General features: G+C 33.3%; 1 protein-coding gene across 1 annotated transcript; it reads left to right on the top strand.

Annotated features, from left to right (window-relative positions):
- Positions 1-8,382: 8,382 nt before the first annotated feature.
- On the top strand, positions 8,383-15,415 carry LOC114284974 (rho GTPase-activating protein 1). The gene is made up of 5 exons (XM_028227940.2): positions 8,383-9,211; positions 11,657-11,777; positions 12,053-12,172; positions 13,574-13,804; positions 14,654-15,415. Exons 1-5 carry the CDS (start codon positions 8,763-8,765, stop codon positions 15,239-15,241), a joined length of 1,509 nt encoding a protein of 502 aa, XP_028083741.2. The 5' UTR covers positions 8,383-8,762; the 3' UTR covers positions 15,242-15,415.
- Positions 15,416-17,312: the final 1,897 nt, after the last annotated feature.

The following is a 17,312-nucleotide window of genomic DNA, read 5'->3' as shown; positions in this document are numbered from 1 at the left end:
AAATTTGAGCTACGAGACATTTTTCTTTTACTTATACATACCATTTACTCTCTGTACATATACTTAATGAATTAAATATTTTTTACAATTCTATTAAAGAAAATAATTAATATAGATATCAATACATACAACAAACTTTAAAACTATATTTTCTCAATAGACATTTTTTGAACTTAAATTTTACACATCTTCTTTTCAACAAATAGACACATCAGACATAAATTATGTAAACAGAAAGATTAAAAAAATTAAAATCTCATTTGGAAATACATAACCAAAAATATATAAATGTTTCCAAAATATAGATTCAAAAATACAAATTTAATTTGAAAGTATAGAACCAAACGTTTTTCCTTTATTCAGCAGTTGTACGTTAAAAATTTACATTTTATTTAAAAATATAAAACCAAAAATTATTGTTTTGTTCCGTTGTTGATTGTCGAATTTCTTAAATTTATTCAAACATTTAATACCAATTCATGGTTTTTATTCTCTTCCACAGCCAATACAGAATGAATATTAAAAATAGTAAAATAATAACTTAGTTTTGACCAAAAAAAATAGTAAAATAATAATTGAAAATTGTTGATTTTCAAAAATCTTAAACTTAGAGAATGTCGGAGAATGTCGTGCGTCAAATACTTCTTTGATTGTGCTTCAATTGTCAGAGAGGAATAGAAAATCGTGTGCATAGGGTACAATCGGTTGTGCTGGAGAGCTCGAATTTGAGCTCCCCGAATCTCCGTAATTCCAAAACGTTGCCTTTTTTGATTTTTTTTTTTTTTTCTCTGTGCAGAAGAAGGAAGATCAGAAGGGAAGAAGAAGAAGAAGAGAGAGAAGAAGGAGGAGGAGGGAGAAGAAGGGACTGGAGGGGGCTAATAAATTGGGCTGGAAGCGGAGGCGGAGGCGGGGGGCGGGGTGGAGGCGGAGGTGTGGACGGAGGAGGCAGAGGCGGAGACGGACGACGATCGGCCTGCGACGACGATCGGGCAGAGGTGGAGGCGACGAGCTGCGATGACGGCGGGCGGAGCTGCGATGACGGCCCTCTTCTTCCCTTTTCTTCTCTCTTTCTCTCCCTCTTCCCCCTGCGTGAAAATGGAGAAAAAAAAAAAAAGCCTAATGCCCAAAATGACGTCATTTTGGGCATTAGGGGGATTTGGGGGGAGAAGTCTCGAGCTACCAAACATTATTCATTTAAGTTTATGTTTTGTGTGATGTATATATAATTTTTTCAGTATTTGTGTTGATATGTGCACCCATTATGTCTTGGGGATATATTTGAAACATTTTGTGTGGGAAATAAATAAAACAATAGATAAAAAAATTTATAAGTGTGTACAGTTGAAAGTGATGTGCACAAAAAACAACTGACGTGTGGAAATATAATTAACGCATATCAGCTTATTAAAAAAATTATTTTATTATGTCCCTATTCAATATGAGCAAAAAAATACTTAATATTGAAAAAAAGTATAAATTATAGTGTTTTGGATACCTCATCTCATAATTTATCTCAATCTTCCCTTCTTTATTCTCTTCTCACTTTCTTCACTCTACATCTTTGTACTCAAACCTTATTTCTGTAATAACCTACATTCATGTCTTAGTCATGTTTATGTACATTTGCATGATTTCGTTTTGTTAAGCTTGCATTTGTAGACTTAGACTTGTTTTGCCTCGGCAAAAGTCCCTGTCTTGTTTTGTACTTATGTGATTTGCCTAAGTGTTATATGCATGCTTTGTTCCTTCCTTGCTGTCTCAAGCCTAGGTCATGTTAAGCCGAGGTCATGCCAAGCCTAGGTCATGTCAAGTCGAAGTCGTGTCAAGCCTAGGTCATGCCAAGCCTAGGTCATGTCAAGCCAAGGTCATGTCAAGCCTAGGTCATGTCAAGCTTAGGTCATGCCAAGCCTAGGTCATGTTAAGCCTAGGTCATGCCAAGCCTAAGTCACCTTAAGCCTAGGTCACACCTTTGAACCTCTTACACCTAAGACTATCTTGGAACCACTTTGGTTGACCTCCATCTTCACCCTGGCATATTGGCCGAGATGTGCATCATCTAGGCCGAGATGTTATCATCTAGACGTTGTAGATCCTTGATCCTTGCACCTAGTGATCTTGTTCCGCGACTGGTATGACCTAGACCGAGGTGTGGCACATCTAGGCCGAGGTGTGGCACAGCTAGGTCAAGTGTTATCCTTCCTAACCGAGATCATTGAGACCTTACTTGCCGAAGCCTATGTCCTAACCCGAGATCATTACTTGTTGGAGTACCCATGTCACCTTGCTTGTTGTACACCCTTTGTCATGCTCTTGTCTTGTCATTCAATCACCTTTTTGAGGAAACCCAATCCGGTAGTGCCACGTGTCCCATCAGAGGGTTAAGTCAGCCAACAGAGAGAGAAAACATATCATTTGTCATATCTTTGCCTTTGAAGAAAGAGAAGCTCTAGGAAGTGAGGAAAAGGAGTCCTTGAGAGAGAAGTAGATTTCCAAGCTTGATCTTCACACCTTGAACTGTTAGATCCGTGTTTTGAGGTTAGATTCTTGATCTATTCTTGTTATTCTTTATGTTGATCCGATCACATTGCATGATCTAGCATGATTCATGAGCCATGCATTGATTTAAAGCTTGTTTTAGAAATAGAAAATGATGTTCGTGTGTTCTTGAAATAAAACCACGTTTTGATTCGAAAGTTTGTATCAAGATCCATGTTTTTGTGTTTGTTTTCATAAGATCTTTAAGTATGGGTACCCAGGTCCATGTTTTCGAACTCATCTCATGAAATCTCAGGTTTTAAATAAGAAGTTATGATTTTAGCATTCATGTTCTTCATGTTCTTGTCCTTTATGTTCTTCAAGGAGGAAACCCAGATTTCCAGACTTCACCTTTCCTTAGGTGTGGTCACTGAGACCACTCTTGCCTAGATCTCACACCTAGGCCAAGCATCGTATCTCACCTTGGCCTACCTTGCATGATCACTTGTACCTTAGTCTATCTTACATGCACACCTAGGCTAATCATTGCACACCTAGGCCGACCATGGTACACCCTTGCCAACACCTTGTAACACCTCGGCAGGCACCTACACACCGAAGCCTAGGTAACCACACCTCGGCCAAGAGGTGTGGGACCTCCGCCAAGACCTCTTGAGTTCACCCAGCTAGGTCATTTTTGCCTAGATCATTTCTGTACATCCATTCCAAGACCTGGTTGGTACCCAGCATGTTTTTCCTAGATGAAAAACAGTGATTTTAACTCCTAGCATGTTTTACTTTGTCTTGACTTGGTTTTGGAAAGAAATGCCGGGATCATTTTCATTCATGTAAAGCTTGTGTTTAAGGATGCATTGCACAACCATCTTTGAGCATTCCTTCTTGTCTTCTTGAAGTGCATTCAGTAAACTTTATTATGTATTTGTAGGTCTTGGATCCTTACCTTAATCTCTACACCTGAAGAGTTATGTGAGTGGTATTTTTAATAAAGCTATGTTATAAAGTTTTGATAAAGTTTTGCTTCGTTTTGGAAAAGTATTTGTTCAAGTATGAATGATTATCTCTAGTTTTGTATCAAGTATTATCTTGTTTTGATGACATTCTTGGAGAATCCTTCCATGCTAGGGACTATAAGCCCATGTAGCATCATGTTTGAGAGATCTCTGCCATCGACGGTCTTGTACGGATGGCCCCACCGACGGCCTTGTGCGGGTGGATTTGCCTAATCGATTCCGGGTCGATTATTCTCTTGTTTTATCCGGAATGTCATCCCCCATGTATTATGTAGATGTTGTTAAACATTCCAAGAAGATTTGAAAGATTTGATCGATGAACTTGATTCATACCATGTTTTGTTACAAGCTACGATATGTATTGTTTTGATAAAGATCTCAGATATCATTCATTCAAACCTTTATTAATTATATCATTCACTGAGTATCCAAGCTCACCCTCTCCTTTATATATATGTAGGTGGCGAGCATGAAGGCGGTGACGCCTAAGATGTTATGTGCAAGATGTTTTGATTCATGTTTTGTATCGTCTTGAAGATTATGTTTCTTAATTTTAATTCACTTCTTTTGTATATGTCGGCTTGAGAAGCCTTTTGATCAAGATATAGTATGTACTTTATTTTATTTGTATTCAAGTTGTAAACCATGTTAAGATGTATGTCATTTTATTTGATCTATGCACAGCTCTTACGGACTACTTAGATTTAAATTTATTGCTTCCGCACATGTAAGCTCCATATGTATACTCTGATTGTGTGTGAATCTTTGTAAGTTGGCCTTTGGTAATCTCGGATTACTGGCCATCATGACACCATTCTACTAGGAACGAAATGGGGTTGTGACAATTTCTTTTGAATCCATAATTTTTTTTTGAGCGAATAAATTCATCTTTCTTGCATTCCCATTGAAATAAGCCATGGACAATAAGGAAAACATTTTCAAGAGGTTTTTTTTTTCATTATTATTATTATTTATTTATTTATTTTTTATAGAGAATGTAGGTTTTCTGTTAATTTTCATCGTTTTTTGGTCGATGGATTTTCATAATTTGTTTAGAAATTCAGTATTTAATAAATTATATTTATTTTGAAATTTGTTTCTAAGAAAAAATCATGTATTTGACACTGTGTTTTCAAATGATTTGGCATTATTAAGTATTTAGAGCTCTTTTGGAAACATCCCAAACAAGCTTTTTATTGGCTTATTTCTATCGTATTATCTTTTTTATTTTTTTAAACATTTTTTTGGTAATAAGTAAATTTTTTAAAAAATAAGTCATATCCAAAATAACAATTAATATATGAACAAATTGTTTATGCTCGGCTCAGCATTTCCGAACATCTAATTTTTTAATTTCTTCACATTTCAATTTCAAACAAAAAGAACTATCTGTATTATATCTCCAAATAAATTACATGTGGTCAGGAACAAAAAAAAATTTGCAAATAAATTCAATTTTGTTCAACATTGAGTATTTGGAAAAAAATAAAAATATTTGGAAGTATTTCCATACATTTGGATGATTTGGGAGCCTATTTGATTTGTGGGGGTATACTATCTTTTTAAGATTTTTGAGAATATCATAGATATTGTTTAGAGTGTTCAAAATAACAGAGCCTCCGTTTTTGGGAAGTGGGTTGAATTTTTAGTTTTTTTAGCCTGAGTTATTTTAACCTGGTTTGGGAAGGATTTTTTATTTTTTTGACTTTTTTTGTAAGAGAGGATTGTAATGATTATGGGTTGGATTTGATGTTTTATTTTTTGTGGTTAAAATAGTCTATTTTATTTTTTATGACTATTTTAGCCAAAAAAAAAACCTAATTTTTCTCTCTCCAAACGGAACTAGAATAAATTTCAAAATTTGAATTGGGGTGTCTAAAGTATTGCAATGTTCAATCAATCTTTTCGCGTGCAAATAGAGCCGTCCAAATTTGTGTTGGGTACAATTTTTATTTACAATTTATAAAGTAAAAATTATTTTAAAAAAAAAAAAACTCGAGGCCCTCAATTTTTGAAGATCCTACAACTCATTTTGGGTGTGGTTGATTGGGGGATAAGGGGGAGACTATCCACTATTTAGACTCTATGTCCGGCCTTCTTCCTTATCCGTCGTTTGATTTTTTTTTAGTCCGGCGGATTCCATGTCTGGCCGGACTCCATGTCCCCCATATGGGGGACTATCCTGTCCTGGGGGGTGGGATTGTTTTGGAGGGACTAATCACTGTTTAGATTAGATGCGAAAATGACAATTTTGACCCTCTACTATTTAATTATGTATTATATTTAATAAAATTTAATAAAATTTAAATGTCTCAATTTAAAAATAAAATAATTTTATTTAACTTTTTATTAATGTTTTATTTATTTAATTTTTTAAAATAATTTTTTATAGATATTTTATTGATGTTTTATTTTAAAATTTTGTTTATGTTTTATTTAATTTCATTATTTAAATTTAATAGATGTTTTATTTAAACAATTAAATGTTTAATTTCAACAATAAATAATTTCATTTATTTAAATTATGTTTTATTTAAACATTTAAACATTTGTACATCAACATATATATTTATTTAACATCTATTAAATTATGTTTTAATACGTTAACATTTGATTACATCTACATTTGTTAATTGTTAATTACATCAACATTTGTTAATTGTTTAAACATAATCTGTACATCAACATTTATTTAATTGTTAATTGTTAATTGTGTAAACATAATCTGTACATCAAAATAATTTCAATGTTAATTGTTTAAATAAAAATTTAAACATTTAACCATTAGAATGTTTAATTTCAACAATAAATTTTTATTTGTTTAAATAAAAATAATATGTACCAGTCAAATTTTTTTATCAATATTAGTATGTTTAAATATCTTTAAACAAAATTTAACCATTAGTATGTTTAATGTTTATTAAAAATAATTAAAATATTAAAGATATATTTAATATTACTATTACTTAGTAAACAATTGAAAAAGGGTAAAATAGTTTTTTGTTCATTTATCCTATCCAGTCCGTCCAACCAAACGTTGGATTCACTAAAAATAGTCCTATCCAGACATCTAATCCCACGAAAAAATAAACACAGGATACATATCCAATCCGACCAAATAGTCCGGGGGATTCACAGTCCTAGAACTCAAGTCCGATAGATTCTAATCCCCTATTTTTCAGTCCGTCCAATCAAACACACCCTTTGTATCTTCACTATTTATACAGATATGAAACTTATATCATTAATAGTGAAGTTCCAAAAGAATTGGGAGGATAAGAGTCTTACTCATTGTTGTAAAAAAAATCTATTCCTACAAATTTCTTCTATAAAAACACCCGTCTAACATGGCACCTCCGTACTCACTCACACTGTAGTAGTGATTTGTTACGAGTAAGAAATTGCTGACGAAATAATTTTGTGGGATAAATTTTTGAAAATGTAACACTGTCAAAAAAAATAAAAATAAAAAAATAAATAAATAAAAGAAAGAGAATAATTTCAGAGATTCATACTTTTAAGAGTGGTTTGGCATAAATTAATAAGTATATATTTTTTATCTTTTTATTTTTATTTTTATGTCATATCATTTTTTTATTTTTTTTACATATTTTTTCATAAAAAATTAAAAAATACCCTTATTTAATTCATCGATAATTATGTAATATACAACTTAAGCCTATTATCATTAAGTATATAATAAATTAAAAATTAATATATATCCTATTACATCATTATAAGTAGAATTATATGCCTCTGTTTGGCAAGATAGTTTTCAGACTTTTTTGGCTATTTTAGCCACAAAAAACAAAATAGGCTATTTTAGCCATAACAAACAAAACATCACATCCAACCTATAATCATTACATTCTTCTCTCACAAAAAAAGTCAAAAAAGCCAAAAAGCCAAAAAACCCTTCCCAAACCAAGCTTTTTAGCCCAAGCTAAAATAGCCAAAAAAGCCAAAAAGCCAACAAACCAACCTACTTCCCAAACCAAGCCATAAATACTTTTTAAAATCGCAAACAATTTTCTAAAAAGATTTAATTATTGAAGAGCTGAAAATAAAAAATAATAATAAAAAAAAACCTTCTACTTCCTTTCTGATTATGCCCAATCTTGTCTCTCCATCTCTCTCTCTTATTCTCTGCTTTCTTTCCCAACTCTCGTTGCTTAGAGTTTCTCCAATCACATCCTCTTCTCAAGAGGATGGAAATAATATTTTTTATTTAAAAAATAAATATAAAAGAGGTCATTATTCATTCAAATTCTAATCACAAATTTTCATTTTTTTCATTCAAACTCCAATCAAAAAGTAATTTTTATTCATTAATAAATATTTAATTTTAAAATTTTTGTAAAATATATTTAATATTATACTCATTTTAAAGGTATGATTTCATACTTTTTATTGATGTCAATTTTATAAAAATTAAATTTACACATTAAAAGTTATTTCGAATATAATAAAAAATATAGAGTGAATAGTATTTTAGAGTGTCCTTCATTTTGTTCATCTCCCTTCATATTTGAAGGATCAATCCATCTTCCTTCATTTGGGAGGAAGAAATGAATGATGGGTTGGAGCTCAAAATTAGGAAGGATCCTTCATATTTGAAGTTTTGAAAGATGGGTTGGAGATGCTCTTAAAGTATTGTTTGGCAAGTTAGTTTGTGGTTAAAATAGTCACAAAAAGATAAAATATACTATTTTAGCCATAATAAACAAAACATCACATTCAACCCATAATTATTATACTCTTCTCTCACAAAAAAAAATTAAAAAATAAAAAAATTCTTCTCAAACTAAACATTTTAATTCAAACTAAAATAATAAAAAAATCAAAAATGAACCCAGTGCACAAACGGAGGCTACGCCTCAAAAGCAAAGCCAGGCAGGCATAGAAAAAATGTATTTGATATGTGTACATGTATGTATATGTTTGTATATATCTGTACATGTGTATGTATAAAGCATTAGGAAGAAAAAAAATGATGATGTTCACCTCTCACTAGCAACCACTACCTTTCCTTCAATCCAACTCTACTCTTCTCCTCCCAACCCCAAAGAAAAGTGTGTCAGCCATTCATTCATTCATTCATATGCCCCCAGTTCATTCCCCTCTGTAATCTGCTAATCTACCTACCCATCTTGAAAAAAAACCAATCAATTCATTTTCTTTCTCTTTCCCTCCCTTCATCCAAACAGAAACCACCCATATATAAATATTTACTATTATATTGCATTTTTGTAAAATATGACTGAAATTCTACAATCTTCATCTCCAAGCTCCACACACAATGATGGGTTACACCAACAACAGACCCATGAACCTGTCCTTTTTAACATACCCACAACTTCATACTCTGTAGCTGTGTACAGGGGAGATACAGAGGGAGAGGAAGGAGGGGTTAGAGAGAGAAAGCAGAGAGAGAAAGAGGAGGAGGAGGAGGGAGATCAGGTGTCACTGTTGGCCATTTTAGTGACTGTGTTTAGGAAGTCATTGATTGCTTGCCAGAGTAGTGGAGTTGAAGAGTTCTCTTCTTCTTCTTCTTCTTCTTCTTCTTCTTCTTCTTCTTCAATGGAGATTGGGTTACCTACAAATGTGAGACATGTAGCCCATGTAACCTTTGATCGATTCAACGGGTTTCTTGGCCTTCCTGTTGAGTTTGAACCTGAAGTTCCTAGGCGACCCCCAAGTGCCAGGTTGGTTTTCATCTTTTCTGTGTTCAATTTATTAACTACAGCTACTAGATTTATACACTTTTATCTCAAAAACCATCCTCATTTTCTTTTATTTCATAGTTAAACTATTAATTTCATCTATTTTTAGTTCTGAAATATTTTAATTTCAACTATAAGCTAATTTGATGAAGAAAAAAAAAATTATTTCAAAATTTGAACACTTAAATTATACAATTAAACTCTTATTTATTTGTTTATTTTTCACTATTTTGAAATGAGGGATTAAGAATATGTATATGGGTATTTGGTTGTAGAGTATAAGTTGTTTAATATTGTGAGTTTAAAGATGGATGGTTAATTTAATGGTTTAGGTTGTCCAAATTATAAAATTAGTTTTTGATCCATTGGGTTAGTTTCCACATGGACATATACTGAAATCAGAAAACTAAATAGATGAAAGTTGGTTGTATGGTTTAGATTGGTCAAAATGTAAAATTAAATTTTGGCTCATTAGGTTAGGTTTCTGCGCGGACATATGAATTGAAATAAAAAGAACTCAGAACTAAAGAGATGACATTGATAGTTTAGGGATGAATTTTTTTTTATTTTTTTTAAAATGACCATATCGTGAATATCTTTTCTACACAATCCCCATACATGTTCTACAACCAAATGAAGAAATTGGGAAAAAAAAACCATAACGCTGTGTTTGGTAGGAGGATTTGAAGAGGGATTTGGAAAAGGAAAGGGAAAAGTTAGGTGAAATGGGAATAAAATATGCCTACATTTCACCTAGTTTCACACACTTTTTCTCTTTCCTTTTCCAAATCCCTCTCCAAATTCCCCAACCAAACACAGCATAAATAAATAAAATTATAAACAAAATCCTGGCAACATTGCTAACTCTAGTGTCAGTAATACCAAGGGTAGAGAGTTCCTCTTTCTCTAGTTATCAGCAGGCTTCTTCCTCTGTTGTATTTCATAATTGTCAGAGGTTACGGGCACATTGTAGCTAGTTGTCCGCATCGCACCTTAACCATTGATCATGAGCTAGAGAAATTTATAGATGATGTTGACCAGATTGTTACCCTTTTAGAATCTAAGGAGGAAGAGGGACATGTGTATCTACAAGATTCTCATCTCTCTCACTATCTTTTTTACACTCGGGATGTGGGTTCTTCCAATCGTGGATATCATCACTATCTTATGAGATTGGAAAAATTGCCCAAACACTGATGACAAGTGGATTATAGAGGATGAGTTCCGTTGACTTGATCCCACAGTTTTAGAGCATTATCTTAGTCATTACTCTCTTGAGTAGAGTCCTTTTCAGACGGGAAGAAATGATGGGGATCAAGGGGAGGCATGAAGACCTATTTTAGGCTAAAGAGGTGTCACCATGAAGCCCTAATATTTTAGTAGATTTTGTTTTAGGTTTTTGTGTCTAATTTTATTTAGTTCTTTTTTTTCATCAATTGATGTAGTACTTTCCTTTTGGCTTTGAACTAGAAGCTCCAATAAACTGACCATTCATGATGTATTCATGGCATCTTTAATTTGCTTCGCTTGCCTGCCTTGTTGATCTCCCTATTTCTTCCATAATATCCTCTCTTCTTCTTCTTCTTCTTCTTCTTCTTCTTTTTTTTTTTTTTCTTTTTTTTTTTTTTGTATAGATTGGAGATTCTTTTTTTTTTTCTTTTTGAGCATTTGAGATTTTTTTTTTTTTTTTCCCTTTCTGCGTATCCTTTTATAAAACATACCCACAAACGAAGAAGAAGAAAAAAGCATCCAACATAGCAAAAGGATGACAACTTTCATGCCTATAGATATTGTTGAGATTAGAGTGTTTTGTAGGCACTTTTCATAAAAGGGTGCAAAGAAGATAAAGAATCTCAAATGCTCTTGAAAAAATTCTTCAAAAGGAAAATGATATTACGGAAGAAACAGGGACACGAGCAAGGATGTTGATTAAAGATGCAATGAATGCAATAAGAATGGTTAGTTGCTCAAAACTGAAAGGTGAGGATTACATCTATTGATGAAAAAGCTAGAAAGAAATAAATTAGAAACAAAATCCTAAAACTAAGTAATATATTAGAATTCCTATTGACGCATTGTGCACTTAAAATAGGTCTTCGTGACAATGATGTGGTCCCTACCGCAAAGTAAGATTATTCATTGGATAGTGATACCACCACGTGGTACCACCATTACATCCAATATTTACTCCCCCATCGCCCCCTACACCCCAATGCAAATGAAAGGAAAAGACAATTAGTACACATTTTCTGTTTATTTGATTCCTTTGGTATCTTTTTATTAGAATCCAACGATATTCTTGCATCTCTTTTTTTTCAATTCCTCATAGTAGTTTCTATTACATAGCTTATTTGGGATTCCTGATTGAAATATTGACAATGCGATATGTTAATGGTCCTTAATTGACTTAAGATCCTTCATCTGTAGTACAAGTGTTTTTGGAGTATCAACAGAGTCCATGCAACTTTCATTTGACTCTAGAGGAAACAGTGTGCCTACAATACTTCTGATGATGCAGAGCCGCTTATATGCACAAGGAGGGCTGCAGGTATGTGAGACTGCAAAATCTTTTCTCCGCCTTCTTCCCATAAACTACCACCCTAAGGCATTTCTGTTTAGGGTCATCCTAACGACAGCGCACAACGTTGTCAATAATGTGGAAATAATGCCAAACTACTTAGAATCCTAATGCACTTTTCACATATTTCCAAACTCTTTTACATATTTCTATATACTTTTTACACGTATATTGTTGGCATTTTTCTTCATGTGGACAGGCTTCTCATGTACAAAACTTGTGATCTTTGAACTTCGATGGTGCAGGCAGAAGGAATCTTCAGAATTAATGCGGAGAACAGCCAAGAAGAGTATGTTAGGGAGCAATTGAATACAGGAGTGGTGCCACATGACATTGATGTACACTGCTTGGCAGGCCTTATAAAGGTAGTTCTTTCTGTTTTTTTGCAATTAATCTTCATAGCTTTTGTTGTTGGGGGAGATTTATTGTGGAATCAGTAATTTGGTTGCCTCATACATTCACTAGTTTTCCTCTTACCAACCCATCATTTATAAGCATAAATGTAGTTCTTCTGTTTTTTTGCAATTAATCTTCGTAGCTTTTGTTGTTGGGGGAGATTTATTGTGGAATCAGGAAGTTGGTTGCCTCATACATTCACTAGTTTTCCTCTCACCAACCCATCATTTATATATCAAAGCACGAAGCTGCTAGCTTAGGGGGCCAATGTTTTGGCCTTATCACCTCACTGGATACCCCATGATGCAACAAGCACATGAAAAAGGTTGAAAATATTTAATCAATTATTAGATTACTTACTGGAAAGTAATAAGGATTTATCGGACTAACTTCTGTAATAACATTTTCAATAATGCATGTTTTTAACATATGAAACAATGTTGTCAATTTTGCCCTGGCCCACTCCACCCCCACTTCCTCCATCCCACCTGCGTGGGTTTTTCCCACTTCGATGAGGAAGTGGGGTGGGGAGGGTTTTTCTGCCTTGCCCGGGTAATATTTATTAAATATATTTATATGTACATAATACATATAATTTAATTTTTTTTTTCAATATAATAAGATTAAAATAATAAAATTATTACACTTCACATTCATTTTCACTATTTATTTTTCAATTTACATATTTAACTCTCATTAATCTTAAATTTTTATCTGTAATATATTATATTATCTCTAATTTTTATTATTATTCCCATTCTAAAAGTTACAAAATTAAAAATTTTGAAGATCACCATTACCAAATCCAATTTTGTAATTATACTATATAATCAAAAGTTTAAGGTTGGGCTTGACATTTTGCTGGCTTTCCTAATTCTAGTTAGCAGAGAGATGAAATTTTGTATGTGGTCTTGGTTCTAATTCAATGAGTACACACTCCAATAATATCATGTTGTATAGTATAATGTTGCATTACAATGAGACGACAACAGCAACAAACAAATAAAAGAAGCGGCTAATTAACAAATTTTATAATCACTTAACAAACGATAGTAGATCTAATGACCAGGATGTATACAACTTGAGTGCTGGAAAGGAATACAAAACATTCTAAATTTCATAGTAAGAATTTGGTTTTATATTGCAAATACTAATAATTTTGTCATCCCTGGCAACTCAGGAAATTTATTGAACTTTTAGAGCACTAAGAAGCACGCTTCACTGGAAAATAATTTACAAAGAAAGCTTTTATACAATTCATATCCAAAGCGACTATTGGGTACAGATTTTGTGTGTAGCATTGCTCTTTTTTTGGAGGAAACATCCCCGGTAGTTAGCTCTAATTTGCAAGTGTTTTGGTGTTTTTGTAGGCTTGGTTTCGAGAACTCCCAAATGGGCTGTTGGACTCTCTCCCTCCGGAAGAGGTAATGCAAGCTCAGTCAGAAGAAGAGTGTGCTCAGCTTGTGAAGTGCCTTCCACCAACGGAGGCTTCTCTTCTGGACTGGGCAATAAACCTAATGGCTGATGTAGCTCAGTTGGAACATTTAAACAAAATGAATGCTCGTAATATTGCTATGGTGTTTGCACCAAACATGACCCTGGTGAGTGAGAACCGTTACACATGCAAATGACATTCATAATATTTCTGCTGCAGTTGTGATATCTGAGTTTTCCAACTTCTCTTGGAGGTTATGGTTATTAGGACATGGCTCCAACTGCAACATTCCGTTGCATTTCCGTTAAGTAGGAAAAGGTCATGGCTATATTAGTGAGTTCACATCTCTTTCACGTAATGAATCATTTTAAAGCCGTGGGGGTAATGTTTGTATCATACGTGTATTGGACACTGATACTCCTCTAGTACTTGAGAATACGTATTTGATCTTCCGAAACATATCCAATTACTTTTCAAACACTTTGGGTCACATATCTAAACTATCATGAAATTGAAATTATAATTATTTTTCATATTATTTGAGTATAATTGTTTGAATAAATACTAGAATACTTTTTCAATATTTCTTATTTCTTATCGAAGAAGAAATTAGTAAAGATTATAATAGTACTCTACTTTTTCAGATTGTATCAATTAATGTATCCACTGAAAAAAGAGTTGACTTACTATTGGCACTTATCTAATTCCTAAAAAATAGTATTTCACTATTCTTTGAGCACTTGTATAATATAATACTGAAAATTTTATATAAACAAATTTCAATGTATCTTGGTCAGACCAGAATCCTATTTCTTAAAATTTTGTTGTATCACTGTATCTATATTGTATTGTATTTGTATCCCATATCTGTATCTATGCTTCATAGATTTCAGTTTATCGAGGAGCAGTCATTATTGAACTGATATCTTCACCACTAAGAATGGCTATGATCTCATGGTCGGTTTAGTTTGTAGTGGAATGACATATTTATGAACGAACTTACTGCTGATTGCAGATGGCAGATCCTTTGACAGCATTAATGCATGCAGTCCAAGTGATGAATTTTCTCAAAACTCTAATTATCAAGACAATAAGAGAAAGAGAAGACTTTATACTCGAACAACCTCCTCCATCCCACGTAGAACCCTCTGATGAGAATGGGCACCAGGGCTCTTCCCAGCCATTATTTGAGGAGGCTGATGCGGTGAATGAAGACGAGCAAGTCCTCGTGGCCACTGAACCCTTCTCGGAAAGCCCTTCTCAGCACCAAATTGATCATGACTTGAAAACTGAAAACGAAGCTCACGGTTTTTTAAACTCCATTGAGAATATCATTCCTGGTGGAAAGGGGCATTCGGTTGAAAACTGCCCAAATCAAGTACTTGAGGATGGTGGTTGTAGCAGTACAAATGGAGAAGCTAAACAAAACACTCAGAAGAAGAAAACTGGGCAGTCAAGTTATTCAAATGTCAAGAAAGGACCCAAAAGAGCTATTAATGAACGGTCAGTGGGTCAGGTGGCAAGGCAAGTGGAGAAGAGCAGGGGAGCCAGCATTGTTAGCCGTTTAAATTCAAGAACAGAGCGGGTTGAAGCTTGGCGATGAAGGGTATTGGGAGAATTTACTGACTGGTGGAATGAGTCAGTCAGTGCATTTGCTTTTTGTTTGGAGATATTATTGTGTATGATTCAGTCATATTTTTCTATATATTTCTGGGTGGAGTTTGTTAAATTACTTCGTTTTGGTTTCATGATGAAGTGTAGTTGACATTTCACACCATTGTTCTGTTTCTCAAAAGCCACAGCTTTTATATGTTTGTATAGCAAGTCCTCTAGGCTAGTTCAGTAACACTGGTTGGTTAGAAGATTTGAGAAAGAATTTTGAAAGAGAAAGAAAAAAGATAAGTAAAATATAAATAAAATATATTTATATTTTACTTAGTTTCACATATATATATATATATATATTTTTTTTCTAAATATCTTTTTAAATTCTTCAACCAAATATTGCGCAAGAGTTAACACTAAAAATCAAGAATTCCGACACATAAAAGTAGCAAGAAAAACCAATATGTGGTCTACATTGTATTATTTATTTATTTATTTATGACAACCACACTTAAAATGAATTTGAATTACACTTATTTATTTATTTATTATTATTATTATTATTATTATTTTTTTTTTTTGAGTTCTTGATCTCTCTCTAATATTCCTGCTAATGGTAACGGTTGTGCTATTGCAAGTGCTTGGTTCTAACTGCAGCTTGGAAGAGCTTGCATTAGTGTGAGGAGCTCTGAAAAACCTGTGTAATGTGATTCATGATTTATGAGCTAATTATGAACAATTTATAGCAATTCCTAAATTAGACAATAATCTAAATCATCAAGTCAATACAAAAGTTATTTAGATTATCTCTAAGCAGTCCACAAATGCAATACAAAGATTTAACGAGGAAAAATACCATAATTGGACAACTCCAATTGTGAAAAAAAAAAAACAAAAAACAAAAACCACAAGCCAAGAAGGGTGAACAAATCGACTAGGAAGAGAATACGAAGATTACAAGAAACCTCACCAAGCTTACCACCTACGAATCCACACAAACACTTGGAGACTCTAGAACATTTTCATCATGCACTCTTCACCCATGATTGTTCATTGTTGATCTTGAATCCGCAAACTCCAACTCAATCTAGATTCCACCAGTTGAACGCAAAGGAAGGTAGATTCAATCAAAGCCTTTTGATGTATTCAATCAAATCCATGATGGGTAACAATCATCATCAATTCAAAAAGAGAAATCCACTATCAACTCTTTATGAGATAGATCTATTGGTTTTCATATTCAGAGAGAAATCTGGAAACGTTAAACCTTGAATTATGCATCTGAGGTGGTTTAAAGAATCCAGAGTTGCGATGACCGCTAGAGCACAGGAATAAGCGCTCAAGCGGTGTGTTTAGAAAGGCAATGCTAACAAACTTCCACTTGTCACTTCGCTTGAGCGCAAGAATGCTCACTCGAGCGGTAAATGAAACCTCCCAGTATCTCAGACTTCAAACTGAAAATACTGGATGGGTCTATTTAGCGCTCGAGCACTCACTTGACTACTAGAGTGGTCCTTGATTAATGTTACAGGCCAAAAAGCAAGAGTTCTAAAACTGAAGAAAAACTAATCAAGCATGGTAACAAGCAACACTCAGAACTCAATAAAAATACAATTCAAAAGTGTTTATCACACGGGATTACCAAAAACAAGGACCTAACAATCTCTCCCTGTAACAACCTCGATATGTGATTAGTCAATAAACCACGATTAAGAATGCTTAATGAGTAATTAAGATGAAAATCTGAGTTAATTGCTTGTGATTTGTGTTACTTGTGTTTATATCTGTCCATGGTAAGAATATATGTCTGTATTTCTGTTTCGGTATGCGAACTGAAGGCCTTATCGGCATCCTATCATGAAATTATCTAGGTTAATGTGCAATTTGGAATTTTTTGAAATTTATGATAGGTTTAATTAAAATCTAATTCGGAACCAAATAATTAGAATAAATTAGATTAAATTAAGTTAGTTTGACTTAACTTAACCATACTTCATTAGCTTAAGCTAATTGGACCTATATAAGGCCAATATAGCTTCTAGAATCCATTTTGTCACCCTTGAGCTCAA

The sequence above is a fragment of the Camellia sinensis genome, chromosome 10 (assembly GCF_055761805.1).
Source record: "Camellia sinensis isolate YWXY chromosome 10, ASM5576180v1, whole genome shotgun sequence".
Lineage (NCBI taxonomy): Eukaryota > Viridiplantae > Streptophyta > Magnoliopsida > Ericales > Theaceae > Camellia > Camellia sinensis.
The sequence above is the reverse complement of the archived record's forward strand: the minus strand, read 5'-3'. Positions and strand labels throughout refer to the sequence as shown.